Source organism: Cydia fagiglandana, chromosome 13 (assembly GCF_963556715.1).
Source record: "Cydia fagiglandana chromosome 13, ilCydFagi1.1, whole genome shotgun sequence".
In the NCBI taxonomy this organism is placed as follows: domain Eukaryota; kingdom Metazoa; phylum Arthropoda; class Insecta; order Lepidoptera; family Tortricidae; genus Cydia; species Cydia fagiglandana.
In genome coordinates, this window is record NC_085944.1 from 7667953 (window position 1) to 7694711 (window position 26759).

The window sequence follows — 26759 nt, forward strand, 5'->3', positions numbered from 1 at the left end:
GAGCCTTACAAAATTATTAATTTTCATAACTTATGCATGCTGTGAGCTACGAGCCTACGCCTCATAGACTTATAATATATAGAGACGGTGTCTCAGCGAGCTGTCACTGTTGCCACTTTTGTTTAGTGTACGATTAACAATTTAACACCACCTTGCTGTAGCCATGTCGATAAAGTCATATCGATAAACTATCGACATTTCTTACAATTTTAATTTTACTTCAAAGGTTTGACGATATCTAAAATGAACAAAAACACTTTTATTCTTTATTGTGGTTATCAGATCACAATTTTATCGTCACGCCCCAGCAGGGAACCAAGGGAAAGTTCAGATATTTAATTAAAATACATAAATACCTACTAAGATATGTGTTCCGCAATAATTGAAATATTTTATTATATTCTAATATATTTATTATTCATTAGCATTTCAATTATGTATATGTTTAACGAAGGTATTGAAGCTTCAATTAATAGCTATTTCGTTCCGCTGTGTAGCGTTTATCGATATATAACATGATTAAAATCGACTTTTCACATCCCTAAAAGAGCACACATACACGTTTTACGCACACATACACAGCCTGGATGCATCAAAAAAGGCAACACTTGATTTGAAGTTCACCTTGTCAACAGTATGGTTGTCCTTTTTTGACAAATGGCATTTTAAAAGAGCGAGGAGAGAGAAATGATACTAGTTGCTGCGCCGTCAAAGTAGGGGCCTTGCTACGCCTACATGTTCTAGCTACATGCGCTGTGTGCAATCGAAACATTAAATATGTAGAGGAAGTAGAACAAATATAGAGTTAGACCAAACTAAGTTGGCAGAGATTTTGAGAGCACAGACGGGGAAAGTGTTGTTTTTACACGTCAAACTTCTATGAGAGTATGACGTTTAAATAACACTTCTCACGTCTGCTCTGGGCTATAAAAATCGCTGCCAGCTTGGCCTAACTCAAATGCCCTTAAACTTAAAAAAATATTAACGTATATAATATTTGACAGGTCAGTGTCAAATGCCCTAAATATTTACCTAAATAATACTTTTTTTTCTACAAAAAATAATGTTTCCCATGTTTGATATTGATGAAGTACTGCAACAAGAAAAGACCAATAGTCATCCTTGGGAAAGATGTATAAAAGATGCTTACAGAAACAAAATAAAAACTGCACATAATTCAATAAATAATCCTCGTTATTCAGCAAAGAAAGAAAAAAGTACTGGAAAACCCATTGAGCGAGTAAAGTTTACGGTTATTGGCAATAGAGTTACCAAAGAATTTATTTATTGTATCAATTTGGTAAAAGGTCTCTATAAGTACAGGAAAGACTACTTTGAATCTCCCGTTATAAGAGGTAAGTTATTTTGGTTAGACTGTAGCAAAGGGAGCTGTTTCAGTGGACTGAAACGGGCTGACGATGATGATGAACACCAACTTTTTACAAAAACTGTGATTCTTTCGGCTCTATTCGGGAAATTAATATCAATAGATATGAAATAGTAAAATGTGACGTTCCACTACAAAAGGTGCCTTAAGGCGGCTGGCGCCGCGATTTTTAGAATAGAATAAGAATTATTTATTGCCACATGGATTAGATTCACTAGATATGAAATAGAAGATATGTGGCGTTACACGGAAAAAGGTAGGTACCTTATGGCGGCTGGCGCTTACATCACATTAATAGCGCCACAATAATATTGGAGCGGAGTTAATAATAGCGTAAGCGCCAACCGCCGCAAGGTATATACCACGGGGACGTCACATATCTTTGCTATATCGTATCTAGTTAATCTCTAATTCATTTCCCGAATCGCGCCGTTTGTCAAAACTAATAAGTTCCTGAAAAAAAATAACAGCAATTTCTTCAATGGTGCTTTGCTACATTTTCTTGCATGCCGCCAACCTTTATCAAGCCAAGCTGTTATAGATGATAGAATGGTTATAGGTGCAATCAAGTTCATAAATATGAAATTTAAATTAAAATCATTTATGTACCTAAAGGCCTGTGCACACCGGCTTGCGTGTGCGTGACGTGCGCGTGTGCGTGCGCTAAAATGTTGGAGCCGCACACGCACACGTCACGCAAGCGGTGTGCCGTCTCTCATAAGGATCTGTATACTACAACGCCGCACGCGCACGTGCACGTCACGCACACGCAGCCGGTGTGCACAGGCCTTAATACTTATCACATAGCATATTTTAAGAACATAAGATGTGTAATGCTCTTAAATATAAGCTGTTCATGTGACGCCCTGTTAGGGCACGGCAACATAGTTCCACAAAGGGCAACATAATAATCCATTATAATAAGGTGGAAATATGTATACATATTTATGAACTTGACTGTACTTAATTTCACTAAATTCGATTTTAGATCGCCTAATTCAATGTCCTTTATTATTTTAATAAGTGTCCGCCAAAAATAATGCGTAAAATTTAAATTATAGGTACATTAGGACCGGGCATCGAATATTGTGTTCATTCATACCTATATTTATATATACCTACATATTTTATACAGGGTGACATTTTTGAAGTATCTAAATTTTGTCTATGCGTCACCATATTTTATTTTCAGGTGTAACTGGCGTTGATTGGCCACATGTATGGAATGATTTAAAAATTCAATACGGTGGCCTAGCCTACTGCTTGACGTCCCAGGTCGTGGTATTCCTGAATGACAAAATCATTGGCGGAGAAAAGGAACTAAAAGAGTTAATTGAAACGAAATTCACCTACCATCTGTCTTTGAATTATTATTACGAGAGTGTGAAACAGTTTGCAAATTTTATTAAAGGCTCATGTGTAAGTTTTTGTACCAGTTTTAGTGGTTTCCGCTATAAATTTAAGCTCGGCTTTATAACTACTTACCAGTGCCGGATTTGCAGTCTTTGCCGCCCTAGGCCCCAGCCCCAATAGCGGCCACTTTCTCAGCACCCATCATATTAACTAAATTTGAGTTATTTCTTGATATCATCAGCGAATTTTTTGTCACAATTAGCCGCCCCTAATATCTTGCCGCCCGCCCTAAGGTTGCCTCCAGAATCTCGCGAACTAAATTGACAGGTCAATGTGCACAAATGATACCACAGTTTGGCCAGTGCTGTTCATATCGATATTTTCAAAAAAGTTTGAATTAGAGAATATCGCGAGAATTCACCGCTAGCGGCGCTACTGTTGCGCGCTCAATTTGACAAATGTTACTTGGTATTTCGAAAATTGTGCAATTATATAGTAAGTAATAGAGTCAAGTATATTGGATAAAAATATTGTAATATTTTATATAGAAATATGTCAGTTTCGCATCCGCGCCTCCTGATTTGATCGGTAACGTCACATCACAACCTTACAATCGAATCAACCACTTTTCTCGTCACATTCATATAAATTAGCTTTGTTTAGTTTGGGGCTAGGTTGATCCGTGTAAGATGTCCCCAATATTTATTTATTTTTATTTAAATCGAAATCGGTTGTGACCCCTTTACAATTATGACTTGGGTAGTAAGTGCAATAACTTACCTACTTAATACTTATCGATATCATTTTATCGACATATAGCCGTGACTATTTTTTCTTCTCTATTCCTGGCGGCGTAGCACGGTCGCGTTTTTATCCCTTGTCGCCATGCCTGTCACGTTCTAACAAGTATGTAAGTGCGAAAGGGACGCGCATAGTGATAGTCGATAAAAATGGAACCGTGCTGCGCCTGCAGGGCCCAGTTTTATAAAGTTACAAGTTTACAGGCGTTTACTGGCAACACTTGCTCCGTTTTTTACAATTTGCGTTTTATAAAAGTACTGTGTTACAATTTTACAGGTTACAGGTACAAGTGCCTGTAGCTCAACCATAGACGAAAATACGGGAGTTTTATAGTTTTAAACTCATAATCGAACAAGCGTTTTATAAAAATATTGTAAATTACAAGTGTAGGTTGGTACACTTGTAACAAAAACTTACATACGTCTTGAGTCCTGTAACAGCACAACAGCAATTACTTGTAGACTCGTTTTCTGAGAGATTTTAAACTTTACTCTTTATTGTTAAGCACCAACGCCAACGATTGTGCCAGGGCATGCATACTTTTCCATGCACTGACCTTATCAGTTTTTGTTAATGTATCTGAAATATATAGTAAAATAGGAAATAAAGTGACAATATGTTTGATATTGATTTTATTGACGATTCGTTTTATTTTATCTACTAGGAAATGGAAAGGGATTATTGCCGATATTTGTCGTTGATTTATTAGCATTCGTCTCTTTATTTAAGTAAAATGCATTCACATTATGGTAAAGTGTACTATTCATAATTTTCGATACACACCGTATTTATCTTTGAGCCGCTACCGAAACGATACATTTTAATGTAAGAATGTGAAAGAGTACATATATTTACATGTTATTTACTTATTACGTAAATATTTCATTAAATCTAACTTAATCTGAATCTGAAAACGGCCCAAAAAGTATATCCTTGGCATGGAACGCCGCTCTCTACCACTCGATTTTTCCTTCATTTCTGGCCATTTTTCCAGTAATTAATATTTTACAGCAAACAAAAACACATAATTTAGTAGAGAACCGAGTATCTATGACACACGTGTTTTTTAAAATAGTGATGTCCTTCACACCTGTGGCCACCTCTCCCCTAGCCACCTACGGTATACAAATAAGACCGTAAAAGGGGGAAAGGCGGCCACTTATTATTAATTGTCTGTGATGTGGGGGTGTAAAAGAAACAGAATGCTTGGCATACATACCTTCATCTCCTATGAAGGATTCTTTATCCTCGCTCTCTCTGATCCACTTCTCTTGGGCCAGAGGAGCCTCAGTCTGCTTCGCTTTACTTATGGTGGCTGGTTGTTTCACCCCGAGATCTGTGGGTTAGATTGCTCTATGAACATGGTTATCTCCAAACAATTAACCCCCAAACATATATCTGTACTCTATGACTAATGAGAACCATCTTACTCAGCCAGACTCAGAATATTCTAGGTCCTGTGCTTCTTGCACTGGATAATCTCCCTGTGGAGACTCCGATCCCTCTTGGTCGGAGAACCCGGATGGCCTATCCGGGTCAAGGTATACTTACCTCTAAAGTACCAAGCAGCCTAACCGGCCTCGCTCATCTCTAGGGAGCAGGTACATCAGGTCGAGGCGCCTGACGGCTGAAGTATCGCATCCACCCGGTCACGGTCACCGCAGCCGCCGCCCTCTTATGAGGTTGAGGTATCCTGCCGCACGTCGGCACACCTCTGGGGTCGAGGAGCCTGACGACTGTAACCACCATACTCACCCAGTCACGGCAGTCACAGTCGCCGCCCTCTTATAAGGTCGAGGCGCCTGACGGCTGAAGCCATCGCACCGGGGCACGACGACCACAGCCGTCGCCCTCTTATAAGGTATAACCTTGTCCGTCTTACCTAAGATGGTCTTCAACATCTTCCACGACAAGGTCACATGGCAAACCAAATCTACTAAAGAGCCAATTGAATAGAGACACCATAACACCACTGCGAGCACCAAGTAACATAAAATACTTAGCTTTAGGCGACTCAGGACAGCTGTGGGCTTCCTCACTGTATATTACACTTTTATGCACTCGCACGCTTCGCGCCATATTGGTTTTTACCTTGCAACTTGTCACATTGGAATAACTTACCACAGTTCCACTCAGAGGGCGCTGTTCAGTGTTGCCGCTAGGAAATTTTGTATTGTGACATTAGATATTCGTGCTTGTCACGACACACCCCGCCTCAGGCAGCAACACGGCGACTAGATTGCTGGTCCATTCCTTGATCTTCTCAAGGGCTCTGAGAGCTGCCGCTCTCTTAGGTCTTGCTTCGTCGTGTTGTTCTTCTGGCGTAACTTCCTCTAGGTGGTGTGACTCGGGAACAGTGTGGTCGTAAAACTCGAGGCCAACGACCGCGAGTGGCTCTGGTTCGGACATATGCTTAGACTTAGGCTTAGGCTCGTTTAACTCACTAGATATAGACTCAAATATTTGTTTAGAGGAACACGGTTCCTCTTCTGGCGAGGCATGAGGCTGTATTTCTTCTGGTTGATCTCTTACTTCTTGAGTGGATATTTGCTCAGATGGAGGCTCAGTAACGTCTTTGAGGGATTCCATCGTCACGTCATCCTTGTCTGGTGGACGTTGAAGATCAGGAATCTGCACCGGTTCTTCTACACTTTCTTCATAAGATGATGTTTGTTTACACTGTTCTTCTCCATCTTCGATCTCTAACGGGTAGAGATGTGCGATAGATCTTGTATACTCTGTATCTCCTACTCGTACCGTGGCGACCCTACATAAACCGTCGGCGCCTTCCTTTAAAGATACTATTTTCCCGACTTTCCAATTTATCCTGTTCTTCGTGTCACCTTTAATCTGCACGATTTGACCTATCTTAGGTGCTACCTTTGATGTTACTCTAGGTTCTTTAGGATGGTGGGAATATCTTTCTCTCAAATTTAGGAGATACCTGTTCTCAAACATCTCTTTAAATTCTCGTAGAATTATCCGTGCTTTCTTCCAACCTTTAATTAAATTGTCCTTAGTCACCGTCCCTTGCGACGTTGTAGGATCCTTATCTGAAGTTTCCATAATGATACACTTTCCCATAGTAAGAAAGTCTGAAGGTTTTAGTACATGATCCGGCTCTGAATCTACGTAAGTTAAGGGTCTTGTGTTAAGAACTGCTTCTATTTCTTTCACCGCTGTTACTAGTTGGGTGTCATTCAACAAATGTTTCTGTAATGTTTTCTTCATACAGTTTTTAACCAAACCAACTAATCTCTCATAGAATCCTCCATGCCATGGTGCTAACTGTGGTATAAATTTCCATCTTATCTCTTTCTCTACGCAGTATGGGTTCTGAAGAATCTCTGAGAGTAACTTGTAGTGAGCCGCATTATCAGACGTTATTAAGGTTGGTACACCTCTTGCTGAAATCATTCTACGTAAGGCCATTAAACCTTCTTCCGCAGTTAGGTCCTTTACAACTTCTAAGTGAATGGCTCTTACGGCTAAGCATGTGTAGAGGCTAATCCACCTTTTACAATTGCCATTCCCATTGTTGACTATAAGTGGTCCTAGATAGTCGGTACCAACGTATGTGAATGGTGAGCTATAATTGACCCTCTCTTTCGGTAACGCAGGAGTTTCTGGTAGTTTATATGGCCCTCCGTCATGCTTCATACATTCGGAGCACTTCTTCAAAATCTTTTGAACTTGGCTTCTTCCTTGAGGTATCCAGTAAGTTTCCCTTATCTTGTCTAACGTGTGACTTACTCCAACATGCTTATTTTCTTGATGAGTCTTCATTATAATTTCGTTGGTGAAATCTGAATCCTTTGGTATAAGTATAGGGTAGCGTTTATCAAATGACCAGTCTGCGTGTTTCATACGACCTTTACACCTCAGTAACTCATCTATGTCTTTAAATATGCCTAAATTCAAACTTAAACTAGTTACCTTTCCTTCTACCTCTAGAGGAAAGTATTCAGCTTGAATTTCTTTCAATTTTAGTAACTTATCTGGCATTTGATCATTGTCATGACTCGCTACTTCCTTTTCAGTTATACTGTCCTCCGTTTCCATCGGACTAACGTTGTGTATATCTGGATCAACTATTTCCATCAGTTCTTCGTCTTCTTGGATCCCAAGACCCTCCCCAATCAAGAGAGAACTGGTTGGTCCACTGCCAGAAGTTGTTGGCCACGTCTTCGGATCTTGAACTATAAATTGTGGACCACTCAGCCATTTCTCCCTGTCCTCTCTCGAGCAGGTGGGTCTAGTGCCGACGTCAGCTGGATTTAGCTCTGTTGGAAGGTATCTGATCTCCAGATCTTTATTTGTTTTGATCTCTTCTATCCGCCTGGCAACGAAGGGTGGCAATAGCTTGTCAGATTTGCACCATTCTTTGACGATCTGGCTGTCAGTCCATAAGACTTGCCTTACTATCTTCTGTTGGAGAAACTTAAGAACGAACTTTATCAATCTACTGCCAATCAGTACTCCTAAAAGTTCAAGACGAGGTATCTTGAGACTCTCCTGGTCCTTTATTGGTATCAGACGAGATTTACCAATAATGAAGCTTTTCTCCGAGCCGCAAACTAAAAAGACTGATGCTGCATAAGCCTGTAGAGAGGCATCGGTGAAACAGTGTAGTTGGTAGCCTTTTCCCACTGGTGTCTTCATGTAGCATCTGTCCACCGACACCTTCCTAATGGCTTCTAAATTCTGTCGGATCTTGTTCCATTATTCCGTTAGTTTGCTCGATAATGGTGAGTCCCATGACACTCCAGCTTTCCAAAGCTCTTGTAAAAATAGTTTAGATGATAGGGTATAGGGTACTGCATAACCACATGGATCGTAGATTGATGCAATAGTCTTCAGTATTCCTCTTTTTGTGACAGCTTCTTCTTGTAAGTTAGGTTTCAACTGAAGAGTATCCTTTTTGATGTCCCATTCTAAGCCAAGTACCTTTACTTTATCTTCTTTACATGTATCAGAGACTTTCTTCATAAATTCCTTAGAATTTGAACTCCAATCCCTGAGTGACATTGAAATATCTTGAAAAGATCCTTTTAGATTTTTGTAGAGTTTCATCGCCTCATCTGTAGTGTCGGTACCCGAAACAAAGTTATCCACATATATGTCATTTGCTTTCTGTCTGACTTGCTGATCTTCTGCATTGGACAGGTGGTGCTTAATGGTCGCATTAAGCAAAAACGGTGATGAAATGACGCCAAATGGAACTCTACAAAACCTAAGGTATAGTAGGTTGTCTTGAGATACAGGTTTAGAGGTATCTTTGAGCCACAAGAATCTGGTTACATCACGATCCTTCTCGTGTAACGCCATCTGTAAAAACGCCTTTTCAATATCCGAGGTTAAACCTATCCTATGAGTTCTAAATTTTATAAGTAAGCCCGTGAGGTCTTCTAACATGAGTGGTCCTCTGTACAAACATTCGTTCAGACTCTTGGTGTCCTTGCTACTCTTAGAGCTAGCATCATAAACTATTCTCATAGGTTTTCCTCGATGACGTACTCCATGGAAAGGTAGGTAGTGAACGACGTTACCTGTTGACGTTCTTGAAGAGGGTACAACTTCTATTATACCCTTATCTAATTGCTGTTTAAACGTATCACTGTATGCTACTAACGTATCTTGATCCATACGTTTCAATAAGCTTGATAAACGACCAAAAGCCATTCCAAAATTATTAGGTAAATCCGGTGGATAAGTTATCCAAGGCCAGCTTACCGTGTAACGATTATTTAATTTTAAAGTTGTATCATTAAAATATTTGATGGCTTCTTCTTCTCTAGTTGCTCTTGGGGAATCGCTAATACCTATGCATTCTAGTTCCCAAAGGCTCTTTATGTCTCCATTACAAAGAGGTGGATCTGGCTGATGAAGCTTCGTTTCAATGCAAGTCTGAGTGTAAGTCACTACGTACGACTCGTCTCTAAGCTGTGGTTCTGCTCTACCACTAATTATCCAACCAAGTGCAGAGTCGATTAGAAACAAATTGCTATCCAGTTGTACCTTTTTCTCGTAAGTTATGTTGCAGTAATATTCGTTTCCAACCAAGATCTGTACAGGTCCGCTTAGCGACCCGTCGTCCGCTAGTGTATATGACTCGGGTAAGTTCTTCATCTTGACATTAGGTATATAACCTCTGGAGATATGCTCTACGCAGTTAGCCTGTATTACTATGTTCTTGTTTGTTCTAGATAGTAGTTGAAGAGTGACTATTGGGCTATGTATCTCTCTGGGAGGATCGTCACCGAAGGTGAATACTACTAGATGACTCTCTTCTTCGACGGGAAGCTTTAGTTCCTTTGCAGTCCGGAATGTTACATAAGAGCGTTGGGAACCTGGATCTAAGAGAAGTCTATATTTAAATTGTTTGTTCTTATTATCTAGGGGGCTTGCATAAACTGTTGCCGTTTGGAGTGCAGTGATTCCCTCTTCTAGAACAGTCAGGACTGTTTCTTCTCCGTTGTATCCTTCTGAAAATTTGAAGGACATAATGCTCTATTATGCAGTACTTCACTATGGCAGCGAGCGCATTTTTTCTTACTCTTACAGTCCTTTGCCAAGTGATCCTGCTTGAAACAGATGAAGCATCGTCTGAAGAGACGCTTCTTTCTTTCTCTCAACGTAGAAGCTTCTTTACATTGGTCATTATAATGATCGCCGCTGCAAAATACACACACCAATCCTTTCTTAATACCTGAAGAGCTTTGGTCTTGAAGAGATTCGGTCACACCCTTTCTTGAAGTTGGAGTTTGGTCTGGTCTGTTGTCTCTATTGTTATTTTTCTTGAAACCTTTGAACTTCTTCTGTACCGGTCTCTTATCGAAGCCTCCCTGCTGGTTTTGTTTATTCTGATTACTGTGATGTAGTTGGGACTGACTTGCGTATCTCGCGCGTTTCGCATTCACATGAAGAATCCCGACCGTACTAGCTTCCGAGTCCAGAGGGCGTTTCCTACTCGATATCCTCTCCGCATCCTCCTTGGCAGTGATTATTTTGTCCAGTTGGCTTCTCAGTTCTTGAATGGAATCATCCTTAACTTTAAGTTTTATCTCATATACTAGATCAGAAGGAAACTTCTCTAGTAGCATGAAGCGCAGGTGATTATGATTAGTGTTCTCACCTAGTGATTCCAAAATCTTAAGGTTCCTTTCAATTTCGTTGAAAGTCCTTCTGCAATCATCTGCATTGCCTTTGGCCATCTTAATTTTATATAATGTGGCATAATGCGCATCTACGAGATGTGAAGTTTTCCCGAACCTTTCCTTCAGTATTGAAACCGCAATAGCATAGTTGGTGCTAGTAGTCGCTAGACCGTCAATGGCTCTTTTGGCATCTTCCGTGACTGAAGTCTTAAGATACGAAAGCTTGTCCACTTCCGGCAGGTTCCTTGCATCGATGTTGCTTCTGAAGGCATCCCAAAATTCATACCACGCCAGTACATCCCCATTATACACCGGCAGCTGAAGCTTAGGAAGTCTGCACGAGGAGTTCGCTTCAGTCAGCTTCTCTGATGGTTTGCTTGATGTAGATATTTGGTCGATCTTCACCTTAAGTTCAGCTAAAGTCTCTTCTGCTTGAAGTTGAAGTTCACTTATCAAGCAGATTTCATCAGATGCGGGTGTCGAAGCCAGCCTAAAGTACTCCGTCAGGTCTCCGTTAAGTCTTTTCAGTGATGCTTCTAATTTACCGTAGGTAATCTGAGCCTGCGCTAAATTTTCTAAATTAACAGTAACCGGAATTACTTCTAAGTCCGTTGTGAGTTTGTCGTTAATGAGCCTAAGCCTTGCTAAAAGAATGTCGTCCATTCTGGTATTTGTCTAGACCGTAGTCTTGTCTAAGCCTGTAACGCACAGAAACAAACCCGTTTAACTTTAATTCCCTAATAATATGAACGGTCACACCAATAAAATAATTTAATATTTTAGGTTAATTAACCTTTAATAACTCCACATATTATTTATTTTAATAATCTCAAAGTATTTAAGTTTAAATCCAACTAAAGTTCTCTAAAATCCATTTAAGTTTGAAACTAAAGAAAGAAAGTTGAATTCCTTTTAATTTAAATTAATTAAAACCATTGAATTAATTATTAACCGATGTCTCTTTATTTGAAGTTATTATGAAAGGAAGTAAAATAATAAATTTATGGTAGGCAACATAACATACACACTGACATACAAATGTGTAATCTTTGTTTATCATTTATTTATAGATTACACCAGCCTAAGCCATGTCAAAATCTGCAAGTGACGTTGACGTTTATACACTGATACCACAATACAAAATCTTCTGTCACTAACTTAAGCTCACTCGCAGCATGATGAAAGTTAACGTTTTTATTTTATTCATTTGTTTGGTTTATTTATTTATTAACCTTTTATTTAGACTTCACTTGTTTGATAGTTAATTATTTAGTTTTATTTCACTCATTTGTTTGTTTAATTATTGGAACACTTCAACGAAACACTTATTTTATATCTAAAAACACATAAATGTCACCACAATATCCTGTAAAGAAGATGTTAGCTTATATATATATACACAGCACAATTACTATTTTTATAAACTGCAAACCCAATCAGAAAGAAAGCAAGTTGTATTTCTAAACTTCCAATAAGATGCATGATGAAATAAAAATATACCTATTTACATATCTTAAGAACCCTAGAAAATGTTCAAAAAGGTTCTTTATAACTTGTGAAAATATTAAAATCGGCCATGTACGTCCGATGTTCCAGAAGTTTCTACTACGACTCTAAACTAAACCAGACTAATACGAACCGCATTGGCATAATGATAGGGTCTATTTTCCTTTACCATATCTCACTTCGTAAATTTCTAGAAAGTTAAAATATTTTAATAAAAGAACGTAATAGACCCGTATTTCCCTGGTGATTTGCATAAATATCGAAAGAAACTTCGCTAAATTAGATGATTTTCCTTGTTTGGTTGAACGTCCAAAGTTAGTCCAAACTAAATAATCATGGCTGCCGTCGCACGCCGAAGCAAATGACGATCGCATTTTCTTGTTTTATTTAATAATTAAGTCGTATTGCTGTAAAGTAGATGCTTAAAAACTTACCGATAAGTAGTCTATTCCAGGTATTAAGCAGTCTTATCCGGGGTTTTCGTCAATTCCGATGAAAATTTTGTCTCGTCCGGTGTGGTTGACGGAGGCGAGTTCACTGTACCTATGAACGTAAATGAAGACATTTTTGATGATCCTACTTATTTACACGCTAAACACTTCGTCGGTGCACTTTATATTACAATATTTGTCAAAATTACCTGTGTAATTTAAGGAACCTTCCTGGGGAACTCGCAACTGTTCGGTGACCTTCCGCCAACGATTTAAAATGGTGGGACGAGTACTGTACAACTTTCAATGTTGCCAAAGTCAACATAAATTCCCCCAAAATTTCTATAAACTGTGAAACGAATTTCGGACCCTTATCGGTAATTTTCGCAATATTTGTGTTTATTCCTTATAAATAGCCATACACTTGAATTTTTAAAACTAAATTTATAATTCTAAAGTAAAAAGAAAACATGCGAGGTAAAATATAGAGTGTACAAACCCGTCTTTACTACGCGCATATTTCCTATAAGATACTTATTAGTTATTACGACTAGTATTTCTCTTCTTATTATATTCCTATAAATCAGCCAATCTTTCAACAAGTTAACAGTTAATATGTCACAAAATTAAATAAATTACCTACTTATATCTAGGCACAGCTTGTTATAACTTAATTGTCTAACCGTCTAATTGGAAAATCAGTTCTCGCATAAATTTTCCAAGTCGAATCCGTTTAGTAACCGATTTCTTCATCTTCTTTAGTTATCTTGATAATTCCGACAATCCGTACCCTTCCGCTGATTTTGTGGGTAATCTTCTTAGTGTAGCAACACCTGCTCTCATCTTCCGCCATTACTAGACACCTTGCGTAGCCTATTCTTGCTATTATGTTGGTAACTCGAAGGCACTATTACTCAATGGTATTTCTCTTAATAATAAATTAATAAATATCATACTTAATAGATACAGACAAATGCTGCAATTATTTTTATTTTTATCTCTCCATACTCTTCTTGATAATTTACAACTATACTCTAATTGTAAAATAAATCATAAATACAACCTCGACGGAAACGTAGTTGTCCTGTTTCCGGTCACCATATGCAATTTCTTCAAGTTGGTACTCCGTACATTCCGTACAATTGATATTCCGCTTGTTACGCGAAATAAAAATGTGACTTATTTACTCAAATTATCTTCAATTAATAAATATAAATGCCAGCCTCTTTATTTAAACGAGCCTAAATGAATGCCGAACCAGACTTCGTAAGAAAACACTTCAAACATATATTCGTAAAAAAGAATATCTCGCAGCTTCTGATACCAGTAGCGCCATCTATGATTTCTGTTAGTAAAGATGTCTGATTATATTGAAATGTATGCCTTGCATTCTTTATTTATATTATAAGCCTTAATTCCTTATCTACTGGATCCCAGCATTAACCACCATTGTGGCCACCTCTCCCCCAGCCACCTACGGTATACAAATAAGACCGTAAAAGGGGAAAGGCCGCCACTTATTATTATTGTTTGTGGTGTGGGGGTGTAAAAGAAACAGAATGCTTGGCATACATACCTTCATCTCCTATGAAGGATTCTTTATCCTCGCTCTCTCTGATCCACTTCTCTTGGGCCAGAGGAGCCTCAGTCTGCTTCGCTTTACTTATGGTGGCTGGTTGTTTCACCCCGAGATCTGTGGGTTAGATTGCTCTATGAACATGGTTATCTCCAAACAATTAACCCCCAAACATATATCTGTACTCTATGACTAATGAGAACCATCTTACTCAGCCAGACTCAGAATATTCTAGGTCCTGTGCTTCTTGCACTGGATAATCTCCCTGTGGAGACTCCGATCCCTCTTGGTCGGAGAACCCGGATGGCCTATCCGGGTCAAGGTATACTTACCTCTAAAGTACCAAGCAGCCTAACCGGCCTCGCTCATCTCTAGGGAGCAGGTACATCAGGTCGAGGCGCCTGACGGCTGAAGTATCGCATCCACCCGGTCACGGTCACCGCAGCCGCCGCCCTCTTATGAGGTTGAGGTATCCTGCCGCACGTCGGCACACCTCTGGGGTCGAGGAGCCTGACGACTGTAACCACCATACTCACCCAGTCACGGCAGTCACAGTCGCCGCCCTCTTATAAGGTCGAGGCGCCTGACGGCTGAAGCCATCGCACCGGGGCACGACGACCACAGCCGTCGCCCTCTTATAAGGTATAACCTTGTCCGTCTTACCTAAGATGGTCTTCAACATCTTCCACGACAAGGTCACATGGCAAACCAAATCTACTAAAGAGCCAATTGAATAGAGACACCATAACACCACTGCGAGCACCAAGTAACATAAAATACTTAGCTTTAGGCGACTCAGGACAGCTGTGGGCTTCCTCACTGTATATTACACTTTTATGCACTCGCACGCTTCGCGCCATATTGGTTTTTACCTTGCAACTTGTCACATTGGAATAACTTACCACAGTTCCACTCAGAGGGCGCTGTTCAGTGTTGCCGCTAGGAAATTTTGTATTGTGACATTAGATATTCGTGCTTGTCACGACAACACCTGTAGATTTCACATGTAATCGAGATTGACCGTGGTTCTTTACAACTGTAATTATTTATGTGTATTTATAAAACACCTGTAGCCGTTCACAGTGCATTACAGGTGCCTGTAGCCTGTACTCTTGTAACCTGTAACTTGTAACTTTATAAAACTGGGCCTGGTATCATTTTATTTGTCAAACTCATGTCAATTTAGTTCGCGAGTTTCTGGAGGCAACTGTAGGCCGCTAAGGTCTATCGGGCCTTAGGGCAAATCCGCCACTGCTACTTACCTATTCTACCTATACCTAGTGTTATTTACGTGAATTATTTTGCTTAACACCATTTATTAAGTGGTTTATTAATATTATATTTTTATTTCGTTATATGTCAACAGAGACCTACAGTTTTCATGCACATATCGATAAATGATGAACACATTGGGACAATGATATTTATGGTAAGTGGCTTGGTATATATTATAGCCACAATCGTTTCCTGTTGATGCTTCATTCGTTGATACTTTGAAGCCCTATGAAGGAACTGGAAGCTACCGCTAATTTCGAGAGTCAAAATGTTACCACCATTATTCGAATAAGTATACTTACTTATTATTATGAGGATCAAGTACCCAATATAGTGCAGACAATATAGGTATGTAGAGCTAAAACCCATCCCATAACCCATGTAATGACTGGATAATGTCTTCATCAATGTCAAATTTCTATGAAAATACGACCCCTCACTTTGTGCTGTTCAAGCCTGTTCAAACTTAACTTACCTATATATGAAATATAAGGTGTTAACGAAAAACCAACTCTGAAAAAGAGCTTAGTATTTTTGTAAGTGAACAATATTAATTAAGTCAAGTATTGATTTGTTTAGCTCTACGCCGATGTAGTACCATACACTTGCGAGAACTTCTTGCGATTATGCAAGACAACAAAAGGCGGGTACAGCGGCACCCCGGTGCACCGGATCGTGAAGGACGGCTGGATACAATGTGGCGGATATGGTTTAAAAGGCACGAATCTGGATTGCGAAAACTTTATAGTACCGCCCGATAAACGTGGGGTGCTTTGCATGGCTAACGCTGGCAGGTCAGTCTTGATTCAATGGGTACTCTGTTAGAATTCATATCTTAGATACTTTTAACTTTACAATCTTTATGTCTAATTAGGTTACTAGTAATACTCTATCATAACATTGTCGGTTATTTGTGCACAACAAGTGGCTCCATCTGACGTCATGTAAGAGAAAAGAGAAGAGAAAATAAAAAAAGCGGTAATTAAGGTGCAGGGGAATAATTTCGACTGCGGGAAAATTTCAACTAATCGAAATATCTTCCATGTTTAACATTATTAACTAGAGTCACACACAATACATACAACACATCTTTTTAGCAGGGAAATTGCCCCTTTGCACCTCACTCCGATTCGGCCATGCTGACAAAAATAATTATATGCATGTACCTACCTACTTAACCTTAATACCTATACGCTGACATTATTAAAGGCACGTGGATTGTTCAACGCAATTCTTCGTCCTTCTTCAACCATCCCCTTGGATGCTACACAAGTATGTGGCGTTCGGTCAGCTCATAGACGGAGACAGCACTTTACGCAAAATTGAAAATGTCGATACTTGGTATGAATCTCCGAAACAAAATATCACCATTTATCAAGCTGGAATTTTGAACATAGACTGTCAAGATATAATGATAAATCGAAGCGCACATGAATATATACATGGACACATTGAAGACCTATTCGCATTGGGAGAGGAGTTATGGGAGGTACTTTACTACTTAATTGTATAGACAGGATTCTGAACGAGTATGAGCCCTATACAATTTGTCAGTGATTATGATTAATTCGTTTATATCGTTTTAGGAATTAGTTGGAAGAGTTTTCTTAGCAATACAGATGAGAGAAAATGCAATGCTTGAAAGTGAAGAAGAACATAATGTTTCAAACGATTTGCACCTTCACGCAACCGCTAGGTACCTACCAGTAATAATTATGTGTTATGTGTTTGCATTTTATGTCACATATTTTATGTATTATAAATGCCCTATAAGGTTCATGAAAAAAGGAATTGCACCAAATATGTCAAAAGTTCAAAAATCTAAGAGCCAAGATGAGTTAAATTCACTGTCGAGTGAGCATGAAAATAATGATTTCGATGTGTCGGAGTACCAGTATGAGCCAGAAGAAGACTTGCACAAGGACTTGGTATCTGTGAAAGAATCAGCAAGTCTCGTAGTTAAACCTGAAAAGCCGTATTACATACCACTTACAGACTTGCCTTATCCTGGAGAAGTGAGCTCAGAATATGATTTGAAAAAGTAAGTAGATACTTTACAGCATCGTGATATTATTCTTGATAGATATGAATACCTAAACGAGTAAATTAACACGAATGTACAATCTGCTGTCGGTATGAATGCTGAAACCCTAATTATCATAGTCAAATAAGATACGATACGTGTATCATAACGAGATACGCATTAGGTATGTAGATGATCGAAGAAACAACACATTAATCAAGCTATCGTTACAGATTTGTAAGGGGCGATTACTGCTTAGAAACAGACCTGATGGAAACGGATAAAGTTAAAGGAAGTGTATACGTCCATAAAGTAGAAACATTCCCGGCTGAAGTATTGCAGTTAGCATCAAAAGAGTCTTCGGATGCATCAGGTAAATATAAAAACAAAAAGCTTTAATGTAGCCCACGCTATAATAGCGTTGCCGTCTAGTCAACAGAGGGCTTACTTACCCCGAAGCACGCTCGACGTGTTGCCCCTGTGTCGCACTTGTAAATTAGCACGTAAGTGTGACAGGGAGGCAACACTTCGAACGTGGTTCGCAGGAGGCCCTCTGGTAGCTGCTCGACGCAACGTTGGCGCAACTGGCCGCGTAGCCAAGATGCCAATCGCTTACGCTCTGTAGCGATCGCAACGCAACTGTCACTGTCCCACTAATAAGGAAGAGTGATAGAGAGACATAATGCTTTTCGTTGTCGAAGCGATAGCGATTGTAACCTTGGCTAGGCCGGCTGCGCAGCCATTTTCCATCAGCGCTATAGAAATTTGAGAAATTATGTACCTACGCGTTGCAACGAGCCCGACGCACGTATTCGCGCCCGAGTTAGCCCGAAATATCAATAGTTATTTGTTTCATTCGGGGGCAAAGTTGTTGTTTAACCGCTCGTGCTAATATTGATACCTGAGCAAGCGAAAGATTCCAAAATTGAACCACGAGCGTAGCGAGTGGTTCGAAAAATGGAATCTTGAGCGTTGCGAGGGTTTCAAAGCACGAGGGTTAAACAAAATTTGCCCCCGAGTGAAACACAATTTTTCACCACACCAACCAGAAGCAAATATTAAATGTAAAATATCAAACAAAATCAAACCAAATCAAATCCAAATGAATGTTATCAAATATTTTTCATCCAAAATCATCATTTAAAAGTCAATTCTACCAGCAAACATAAGAAAACAACTCGAAATTTGCATTTGATTACTTTGCCTCACATGTGAATAAAATGCAACTTTGCTATCAGTTTTTGAAGTGCAAAGTAAGGCTTTCCGAGTTGGTGTGGTGAAAAACATACATATATCACTTATCACAAAATCGAAACTCATCCACGAATTGCCCTTTCCCGGCCTCTGCAATAATGTACAGTCGACGTCAAAGATATGTTTACACTTTTGCACCTTACCCCTTTGCGATAAGGCGAAAATTATAAACATATTTATGACGTCGACTGTACCTACTATAAAATCTACATTTCAGAGAATTCGTTAGATTCGGACGACGAAGCGGAAATAAAAAAGTTTTTAAAGTACGTACCTAAGTATACTTAATTATTTTTTTAGTATTTTTTACCTATACACACTAAATGTCTATTTGATAGGTGAATTGTGTAGGTAGGCATATCTAAGGTGAAAGCGGGAATTAATGACTGTACAAGACGGCTCAAAGATTTTACTAGTGTTATTTTTGGTTATTTGTTATTACTAATAGTGCTGCTATTCGCTATTGATGTTTCGTATCAAACGCTACGTCTTACGTAGGCGAACAACGCGCGAACGCGGCGCGGCGCGGCGCGGCGAAATCAATCCTTTGATGCCCATAGAAGTGTCCTACGTAAGCGATCTCGTTGCGAACGCGGTGCGGCGCGATTTGCACGCGAATGTCAGGCGCCGCGCCGCTTTCGCGCGTTGTTCGCCTACGTAAGACGTAGCGAAAGTAATTAAGTTTTCCTATTTACAAGTTTTTATTTAACTTCCTCTGTTAGCATGTAGGTACGTATGTTAGTTAGTGTGGGTCAAATCATGGAAGCTAAATTTGACCCACTTCCCGATTTCCGGAACTCTGTATGAAATGGGAACTATGTGATAAAACAACGCAAATTGTGTTTGGGGTTATTAGAATTGTCTCGATGAGTATTAGTTGCATGCGGATGGAAAAGTAGGTACCTACAGTCAGCGAAGAAAAGCTTGTACCGAAAACCTATTTGTATTTCGTAATATTATTTTATTAGGTACAGTCAAGGAATTTAAATTCCGACCCATTTCGTACTTTGTCACAGTGACAACCGTATGAGGTCTCTAGCGGCTTTCATATTGATTGTCACTGTGACAAAGTACGAAATGGGTCGGAATTTAAATTCCTTGACTGTACCTAGCTACCTACTCTAACTTAGTAATTTATTTTCATCAGACACAACACTGACACAGCTAGTTTTGCCGGCGAGGCCATACGTGGAATATCAAGAGCTAAGCATGATGGAATCTTGCTGCAACCAAAAAAGTATGGGCTAAGTATAATTTTCCAAGTTCCGTAGTCAACTGGGAACAGTGGAAACCCTTTAGTTTAGTTCGTCTGGCATGTACGTCTGTAGATATAGATATACAACATAAAAGTACGACTTTCCAAAATACCTACGTTCTGTCTTGCTCCAAGCAAAATAAACTATCCCCCACCCCGACCATCTTACCCCCACTTGATCTTATTGTTTTTTTTTCAGGGCAGCATTAACTGACGTTGAACTCCGTTGCAAAAAGTATAATTTTCTTATACATATTTCTATATTTTCTTATACGTATACCTAGTAAAATATCTTAGTCGTTTTCCTAACAAAATTGAAATGAAACTTATACTTAGGTACATCACATCGCGGTGAAAGTATTTATTTCGATTTATGTATAATCAAAATGTTCCATTTAGTTTCATATCATATTTCATCTAATATTTTCACAATACCTACCTGTATTCAGGGACCGTATAACCGGTTTTATTAAATACCTGTATATAAACTGTCAAACGAATACCGGTTAAAATGTTATACCTATATTCGAATTAGAGGTATTGCTGTCATTCCGTTTTTGTCTTTATCGCTAAACTACACTAATTGACATAATGAAATACCGGTATTCATTAATACCTCAATAATAACAGGTATTCAGTATACCGGTAATGGTTATCGTATTTAATACCGGTATTCATTGCACTTGATCAAAGAGTAACCAAAAACTTTGCGACAAGAGGTTAAAGTTGTTGTTAAGTCCTCATGCTAATATTGATCGCAGTATAAGCGAAATATTTCATAATTTAACCACGAGCGTAGCAAGTGGTTCGAAATTGCGACCGTTTCAAAGCACGAGGTTAATGAATGAATTAATGAAAAGAATTAACCCCAGAAAACATTTCCATATGAAATATGAGCGCCGCGCCGGCGCGCCGCCGCCGCCATCAAAATTTTCGCGCCGCCGCCAAAATTTTCGCGTCGCCGCTGCCGACACTGCGCTATGGCCGTGGCATCGGCGTGACCTTGTTAGATACTAGAGTCTGTCTAAGCTAACTTTGCACCGATTTGAACAGAACAAAGTGAGGGAGTGTTATTATAATATAAACGTCATATTTTCATAGAAATTTTACATTAACGATGATATTTACACACGTTGTCGTTGCAAATGCTATGCAGATTAGTTTGATCGGGAATTTATTGCTTTTATATAAGGTGCTAACAAATTACAGCTTGGCAAAAAAGAGTAGAAATTAAAAAGTGGCAACACTGTAGTGTCGTCCCGTTTTCTTATATAAATTGGTTTGAAAGGGACGACACTACAATGTTGCCACTTTTTAATTTCTACTCTTTTTTGCCAAGCTGTAGGTATCGATATTTTAAGAGATGGTACTTTATATAAAAACAGTTAACTTTAAATAGAAATCAAGAAAACTTTTCATATCATATTTTTGTTTTATTTACCGAACAAAAAAATAAATTAAAATTATATTAATAAAATTAATTAAAAATAATCATTACGTGCATTTAACCACATAAAGAAAAAATACATAGAGTGCTCATGCTCACTCCATACATCAGTTTTGGTACCAAAAATACTATTCTTTTCGTAGTCAACATTAGTATCGAGTAACGGAATTATCAGTACTGCTACTTGACAATAGATGTTGCACCGACCGAAAAGTCTAATGCTCAACAACTTTCAGCGAATATTAAACAAGGATTAACTGGAACTTATTTTCAACTCCTTCTGCTTTAATAATAGTTGTAAATAGTTGTTCAATACAATTTTCGTGAGTCGCGACATTTGAGACATCTAGTATCAAGTAGCGGTACTGATAATTCCGCTACTCGATGCTAAATGTCAATTACGAAAATAATAGTCTTTTTGGTACCAAAACTGATGTATGGAGTGAGCACTCTATGCTTACTATATTTGTCTATGATTTAACTGACAAGATGTTTAACACTTTCTGTTTTGCCAACAATTGTTTGTGTTAAATGTCATTATCATCAACGTGTCATTTCATTTATCAACGTGAAGTGGCCAGTTAAAAAGAGGTCTCATTTAATTATCTCATTAACAGGGTGTTTTTACGTAGCAAATTTGTTTTCCAATTTTCTCAAAGAACATCGTAAAACCTAAATGTTTCATACTTAAATATACTCCAGGAGTCGAGTATTATCAGCTGTAAAAATATTGGTAGCTAATTTGTTAGCACCTTATATTAAGTTCGGATATATAACTTTTTTGGCTAATATATATTAGACTGCATGCTTTCTCTTGTCTATGCTTAAGCTAAACATGTGGCAGTAGTTAGCGATTCGGTGGCCAGGCAATGTCAACGAATAAGAAATAGGTGATATGGAGTCTAACCTAATACGTCTATTCCAGAACATATCCTCAACAATTGAATGTAAAGGTATGAGCACGATAGTTGAAGTCACGCACACAACAACAAAATCATGTAATGACAGTGAGATTTTGAAATTAATATTCTTTTTAGGCTTCCGTATTTCGTACCAATATCAAGTTGATATCAACTGTAAAAAAGTTTCTTGAAGGTTTTTTTTATAGGCTTTTAATATCGTACGTTTAAGTCGCATTCACTCATTGATTCATTCATACTATTTTTGCGATTAGTAGGTACTCTGTGCGAGCAGTGTGTGTAATCATTCACCTCTCCTGGCGATACGTACATATAATAACTATTATATTTGACTATAGCTACCCGCACTGACTTCGCACGGATAACACAAAACCTTAACAAATTGTACACCTAAACTAAAGCTTCCTCAAAAATCTTTCTATTGATAGCTGAAATCCGCATGAAAATCAGTTGAGTAGGTTTTGAGTTCATCGTGAACATACATTCATATAGTTACAGACAGACGCGGCGGGAGACTTTGTTTTATAAGGTGTAGTGAATTAGTGATAAATTCAATTAACAGTAACCTCACAATATAAAGATGTTCATTGTGCTGCTTATCTACAGTTCATGGCATGAAAAACTTTTTTCCTACCATAATTCAATAAATAATCCTTGAAATTAAAAGGTTTGAATTCTCTTCGCATAAACCAAGTTTTCAAGGCTACGCCGCCGATTCGCCGCCACCGCCAACCAATTTTGACCGGCGAACCGTCGCCGGCTAAATGCCTATCGGGCGGCGCTAGACGTGCGCGCCGGTCGAAAATAATTGGGCAACGGCGCGCCACCAAAAAATCCACGGCGGCGGCGTGGAATTTTTCAACTTTTCAATATTAAGACGTATAATGAAAAGTCATGCTTAACCCTTAAATCGACAAGGGAAAAAATCTTAAAAAACTGTGTTAGTATCATTTTTTCGGTGTTATTATCTTATTAGGTATGTGGTTGTTTATTGTAGAAAAATCATGAAAAAAATCTATTTATAATAGTTTCGAAAAAAACATAGGTATGACAAATATGTTGGATGTTGCCAGGTTCGGTGTAAATAAAAAGATACGCTGCATAATGAAAAGACGTCTAGTATTTTGGACGTTGCCGAATATACAGTACTGTTTACCGAATATACAATAATGTTTTTTTTTTAATTAATATAGAATAATTGCTTTTAATTACAAATACACTTACTGATAATGTCAACTTATGTTATGAACTAAAGTAAAACCTACTATTTTTATATTTTTCCAAAAAGTTTATAGCTCGTAGGTGGTAAAATTTTACTAGTCATTGGCGTCATTTTATTAACATTAAATCAAACTTAGCGGGGTATCGTAGGATGCAGCAACATCTGAACAATGGTATACAATAATGCATGTAATTTTATCAATATTTTCGTAAGAACTTTCTTAAATGAAATCGGGTCTGTCTCTTGATGTCTTGATGAACGCACAGGAAAAAAAATCCGTAATAATATTTTTTTATCTATTTGGTTCATTACGTTGTAATAAGACAAATAATGACTTAGTATGGTGTTGGTGCGACATAAAATAGTAGAAATTCAATTATATAACCAGAAAAATTCCGTAAGTACGTAATTATTGCCATTTTTAAGTAAGTATTTTACGTCAAAAATGTGAGAGTTACGTAGGAAGTGGCGCCCGCAATAATTTTCAACTATTTCTTATCGGACTATAACCTATTACATATTTTAACGCTGCATAATACTGTCTTATAAAAAAATATTCGGCGCGAATTTTAAACTACCGGCGGCGGCGGCGGCGCGCGTACTCCTTATGGCGGCGGCGCGCACGTCTAATCGGCGCTCATATCTTTGAGATTATAAACTACATACATAATAAAATACAATTAAATCAACAATTAAAAAACAATTAAAAGAATCAAATGAACGCTATTATAAATGTATTCGTCAAAATCATCACCTAACAGCTAATTTCACCAGCAACATGAAAACGGGCATTCTAAGATCCGAATCTTAAGTATTTACAACTTTACAAGCGGGCCGGACAACGTCCTTGACGAGTAGCGAAGGAACGAATCGTGGTACTACTACAACCGGTATTGGCACTTACTTATTACCGGTAATAGCTTTAGGAGTAAACTATCAAATAGTGGTATTTGTTGTCAATTGGCTAAACCGATAACACTATTGAATACCGGTATTCGAATACCTCTATTCGGAGCTTAAGTGATATAAATACCCAAATTCAAATTACACCGGTTATACCTCAATAATAACCTGTAGTCAGAATACCGGTAACGGTCCCTGCCTGTATTTAACAAAATATGTTTTATAACTTTTAGGTTAAACTGGGAGAACAGCATCAAAAATAGGTATGTCAGCCAACTGTGTTATTTAATTTTCTACTTTCGGCTTAATTTTTGAAATACTGAAAGTGAAAATAGAAAATTAAACTAAAACAGTTCAATTTAAATCTCTTACAATATTAATCTGTTTATCAACTAATAAAATGACCCTTTGGTAACTACGAAGTTCTTCGAATCTCGGAATAGAACCATGTAGGGAATATCAGCAAACGCAAAATAAAAAGTATGCTTAGATTTTTTTTCGTTATTTTGTGTTTTTTAGGAAAGTGTCTCTATCAGTTCCCGATAATTCACAACCAGGAAGGCAAATAAAAAGGAAACAAACGGGTTTTTATAAGCCCAGTGATTGGAAAGAAACAATTGAAGATAATGACAGTACGGGTAGCGAGGGTCTAAGGTTAATAGCTACGTAACTTTCTGTTACTTTTTTTATTAATAAGAATTATACTAAAGACTGTAGGTACTGCCCGCAAAACAATACTGTTTAATAAATAAAGAGAGCTACGCTTTAGGCTCGTCAATTTATTGTTATGTGCAATGTACGTACAGTCAACCAAAATAAGCATAAGTACCTAGCCAAAATGAAGTGTGTAAAATGAAGCGCCCTCGCACTTAACATAATCTGAATCTGAAGATCATTTGTTTAATCGTCGCACGCTTAGCTTCTTATTAAGCTCTACCATGTTGTTCTAGGTCTGTGCGCATAGACCCAGGGTCAGTGGCCTGGGCCCCACCTTCGAAGATAATTCGCAGGCCTACTGCTTTCTCACGACCCGGCGCCTTCGAATCCGGCATGGACTTGCATGTCCAAAGTCGCAAACGTCCGCAATTGTTCCGTTTCCTCGACACTGAGGACGAAATCTCGGCACCAACTTTAAAAGAATTCAGGTTATTTGCTTATTGATACTGTTTACAATATTACAAAATTTACAAATTACAATATAGGGGTGCAGGCCTTCAGCCATCAGCCATCCAATCTTTACTCACGGCATTATCCCTATAAAATATTGTGACTACATTTTCAGTATTATAGATTTAATAACTTGATTTGTTTTTAGGCGTTATACTTCAGAGATGAATAGCATGTTGTTGACACGTACAACATTAAATATTGGATCAGATGACCAAGTCACACACTATCGTCCCTATTTCACCAATGAGATCTCGTCTTCTAAGAGGCCCGCCCGAAGTCTCGAATCACTGAAAACTTCTATGCAAAGTGTCGCGTTCGCGAGAAAACGACCTTCCATGTCAGTCGAAGAATATCAATGGAGAAATCAACAATATAAAGCAAAGATGCTGCAAGAAAATAACAACATATCTACCATGTGACGTTAATAGAGAAAATATTTAACTTTTTTTGCCAGTAGGTATCAATTTTAGATTGTAATATGAAGTACAAGTATATTAAGTATTCTTCGTTGTCGACGATATATTGATATCACAGCCATTTCGTAGATATGGCTATTTCCTGATCTGCTATTTCATAAAACAACACTTGTTCCAATATTTTTTTTACAAATATAAATTTCATCCTGACCATCATGTAAGTAAAGTAGGTATACTTTGTTTCTAGAGTAAGACTTGTTCTTTTGTTACATTTAGAAAAATTGTTTGCTTCTTACAGATACGGTGGCTGGAAAGTCATTCTGAAAATATGTACCTACCTACTTACTTATTAACCTTCGTACCATACATTTTATTGAATAAATTTTACATTGATTTTCTCTTCGTTTTATTATTTGGGGCTATCATAATCGGAGCGACATTCGAATATAATATTCATTTTATTATTCGCGGCGCATGTCACCAAAATATTTGGAGAATTCTCAAAAATTGCACAAAGATTTTTTTTATTTCCACACGAAATTACGGGAATTTCTCGAAATTACTTATTCCATAATTACTTATTCTTGCGGAAATTACGCAATTATGGAAAATTTCCAATGGCACATCAGTCTAGCCAAATGAAACATCCAGTTTGAATGTGAG

General features: G+C 38.2%; 2 protein-coding genes across 2 annotated transcripts; one reads left to right on the forward strand and one right to left on the reverse strand.

The window, feature by feature from the left end:
- The first annotated feature begins 998 nt into the window (after positions 1-998).
- Positions 999-26326, forward strand: LOC134669876 (uncharacterized). Its single transcript, XM_063527494.1, has 14 exons — positions 999-1355; positions 2580-2806; positions 15578-15640; positions 16066-16280; positions 16696-16975; positions 17073-17182; positions 17261-17527; positions 17743-17882; positions 18981-19029; positions 19911-20000; positions 20218-20253; positions 25030-25164; positions 25461-25655; positions 25826-26326. Exons 1-14 carry the CDS (start codon positions 1064-1066, stop codon positions 26097-26099), a joined length of 2373 nt encoding a protein of 790 aa, XP_063383564.1. The 5' UTR covers positions 999-1063; the 3' UTR covers positions 26100-26326.
- On the reverse strand, positions 9997-14324 carry LOC134669848 (uncharacterized). The gene is made up of 3 exons (XM_063527467.1): positions 12845-14324; positions 12639-12747; positions 9997-11396 (listed from the first exon to the last, which is right to left on the reverse strand). Exon 3 carries the CDS (start codon positions 11359-11361, stop codon positions 9997-9999), a length of 1365 nt encoding a protein of 454 aa, XP_063383537.1. The 5' UTR covers positions 11362-11396; positions 12639-12747; positions 12845-14324.
- Positions 26327-26759: the final 433 nt, after the last annotated feature.

What these genes read in the sequence shown, in the direction of transcription:
- LOC134669876 (XM_063527494.1), top strand. Translation starts at nt 1,064, where the DNA reads ATGTTTCCCATGTTTGATATTGATGAAGTACTGCAACAAGAAAAGACC. An exon ending in TTGGGACAATGATATTTATG is followed by an intron (nt 15,641 to 16,065) that starts GTAAGTGGCTTG and finishes TGATTTGTTTAG; the next exon opens with CTCTACGCCGATGTAGTACC. An exon ending in CACCTTCACGCAACCGCTAG is followed by an intron (nt 17,183 to 17,260) that starts GTACCTACCAGT and finishes ATGCCCTATAAG; the next exon opens with GTTCATGAAAAAAGGAATTG.
- LOC134669848 (XM_063527467.1), bottom strand. Translation starts at nt 11,361, where the DNA reads ATGGACGACATTCTTTTAGCAAGGCTTAGGCTCATTAACGACAAACTC.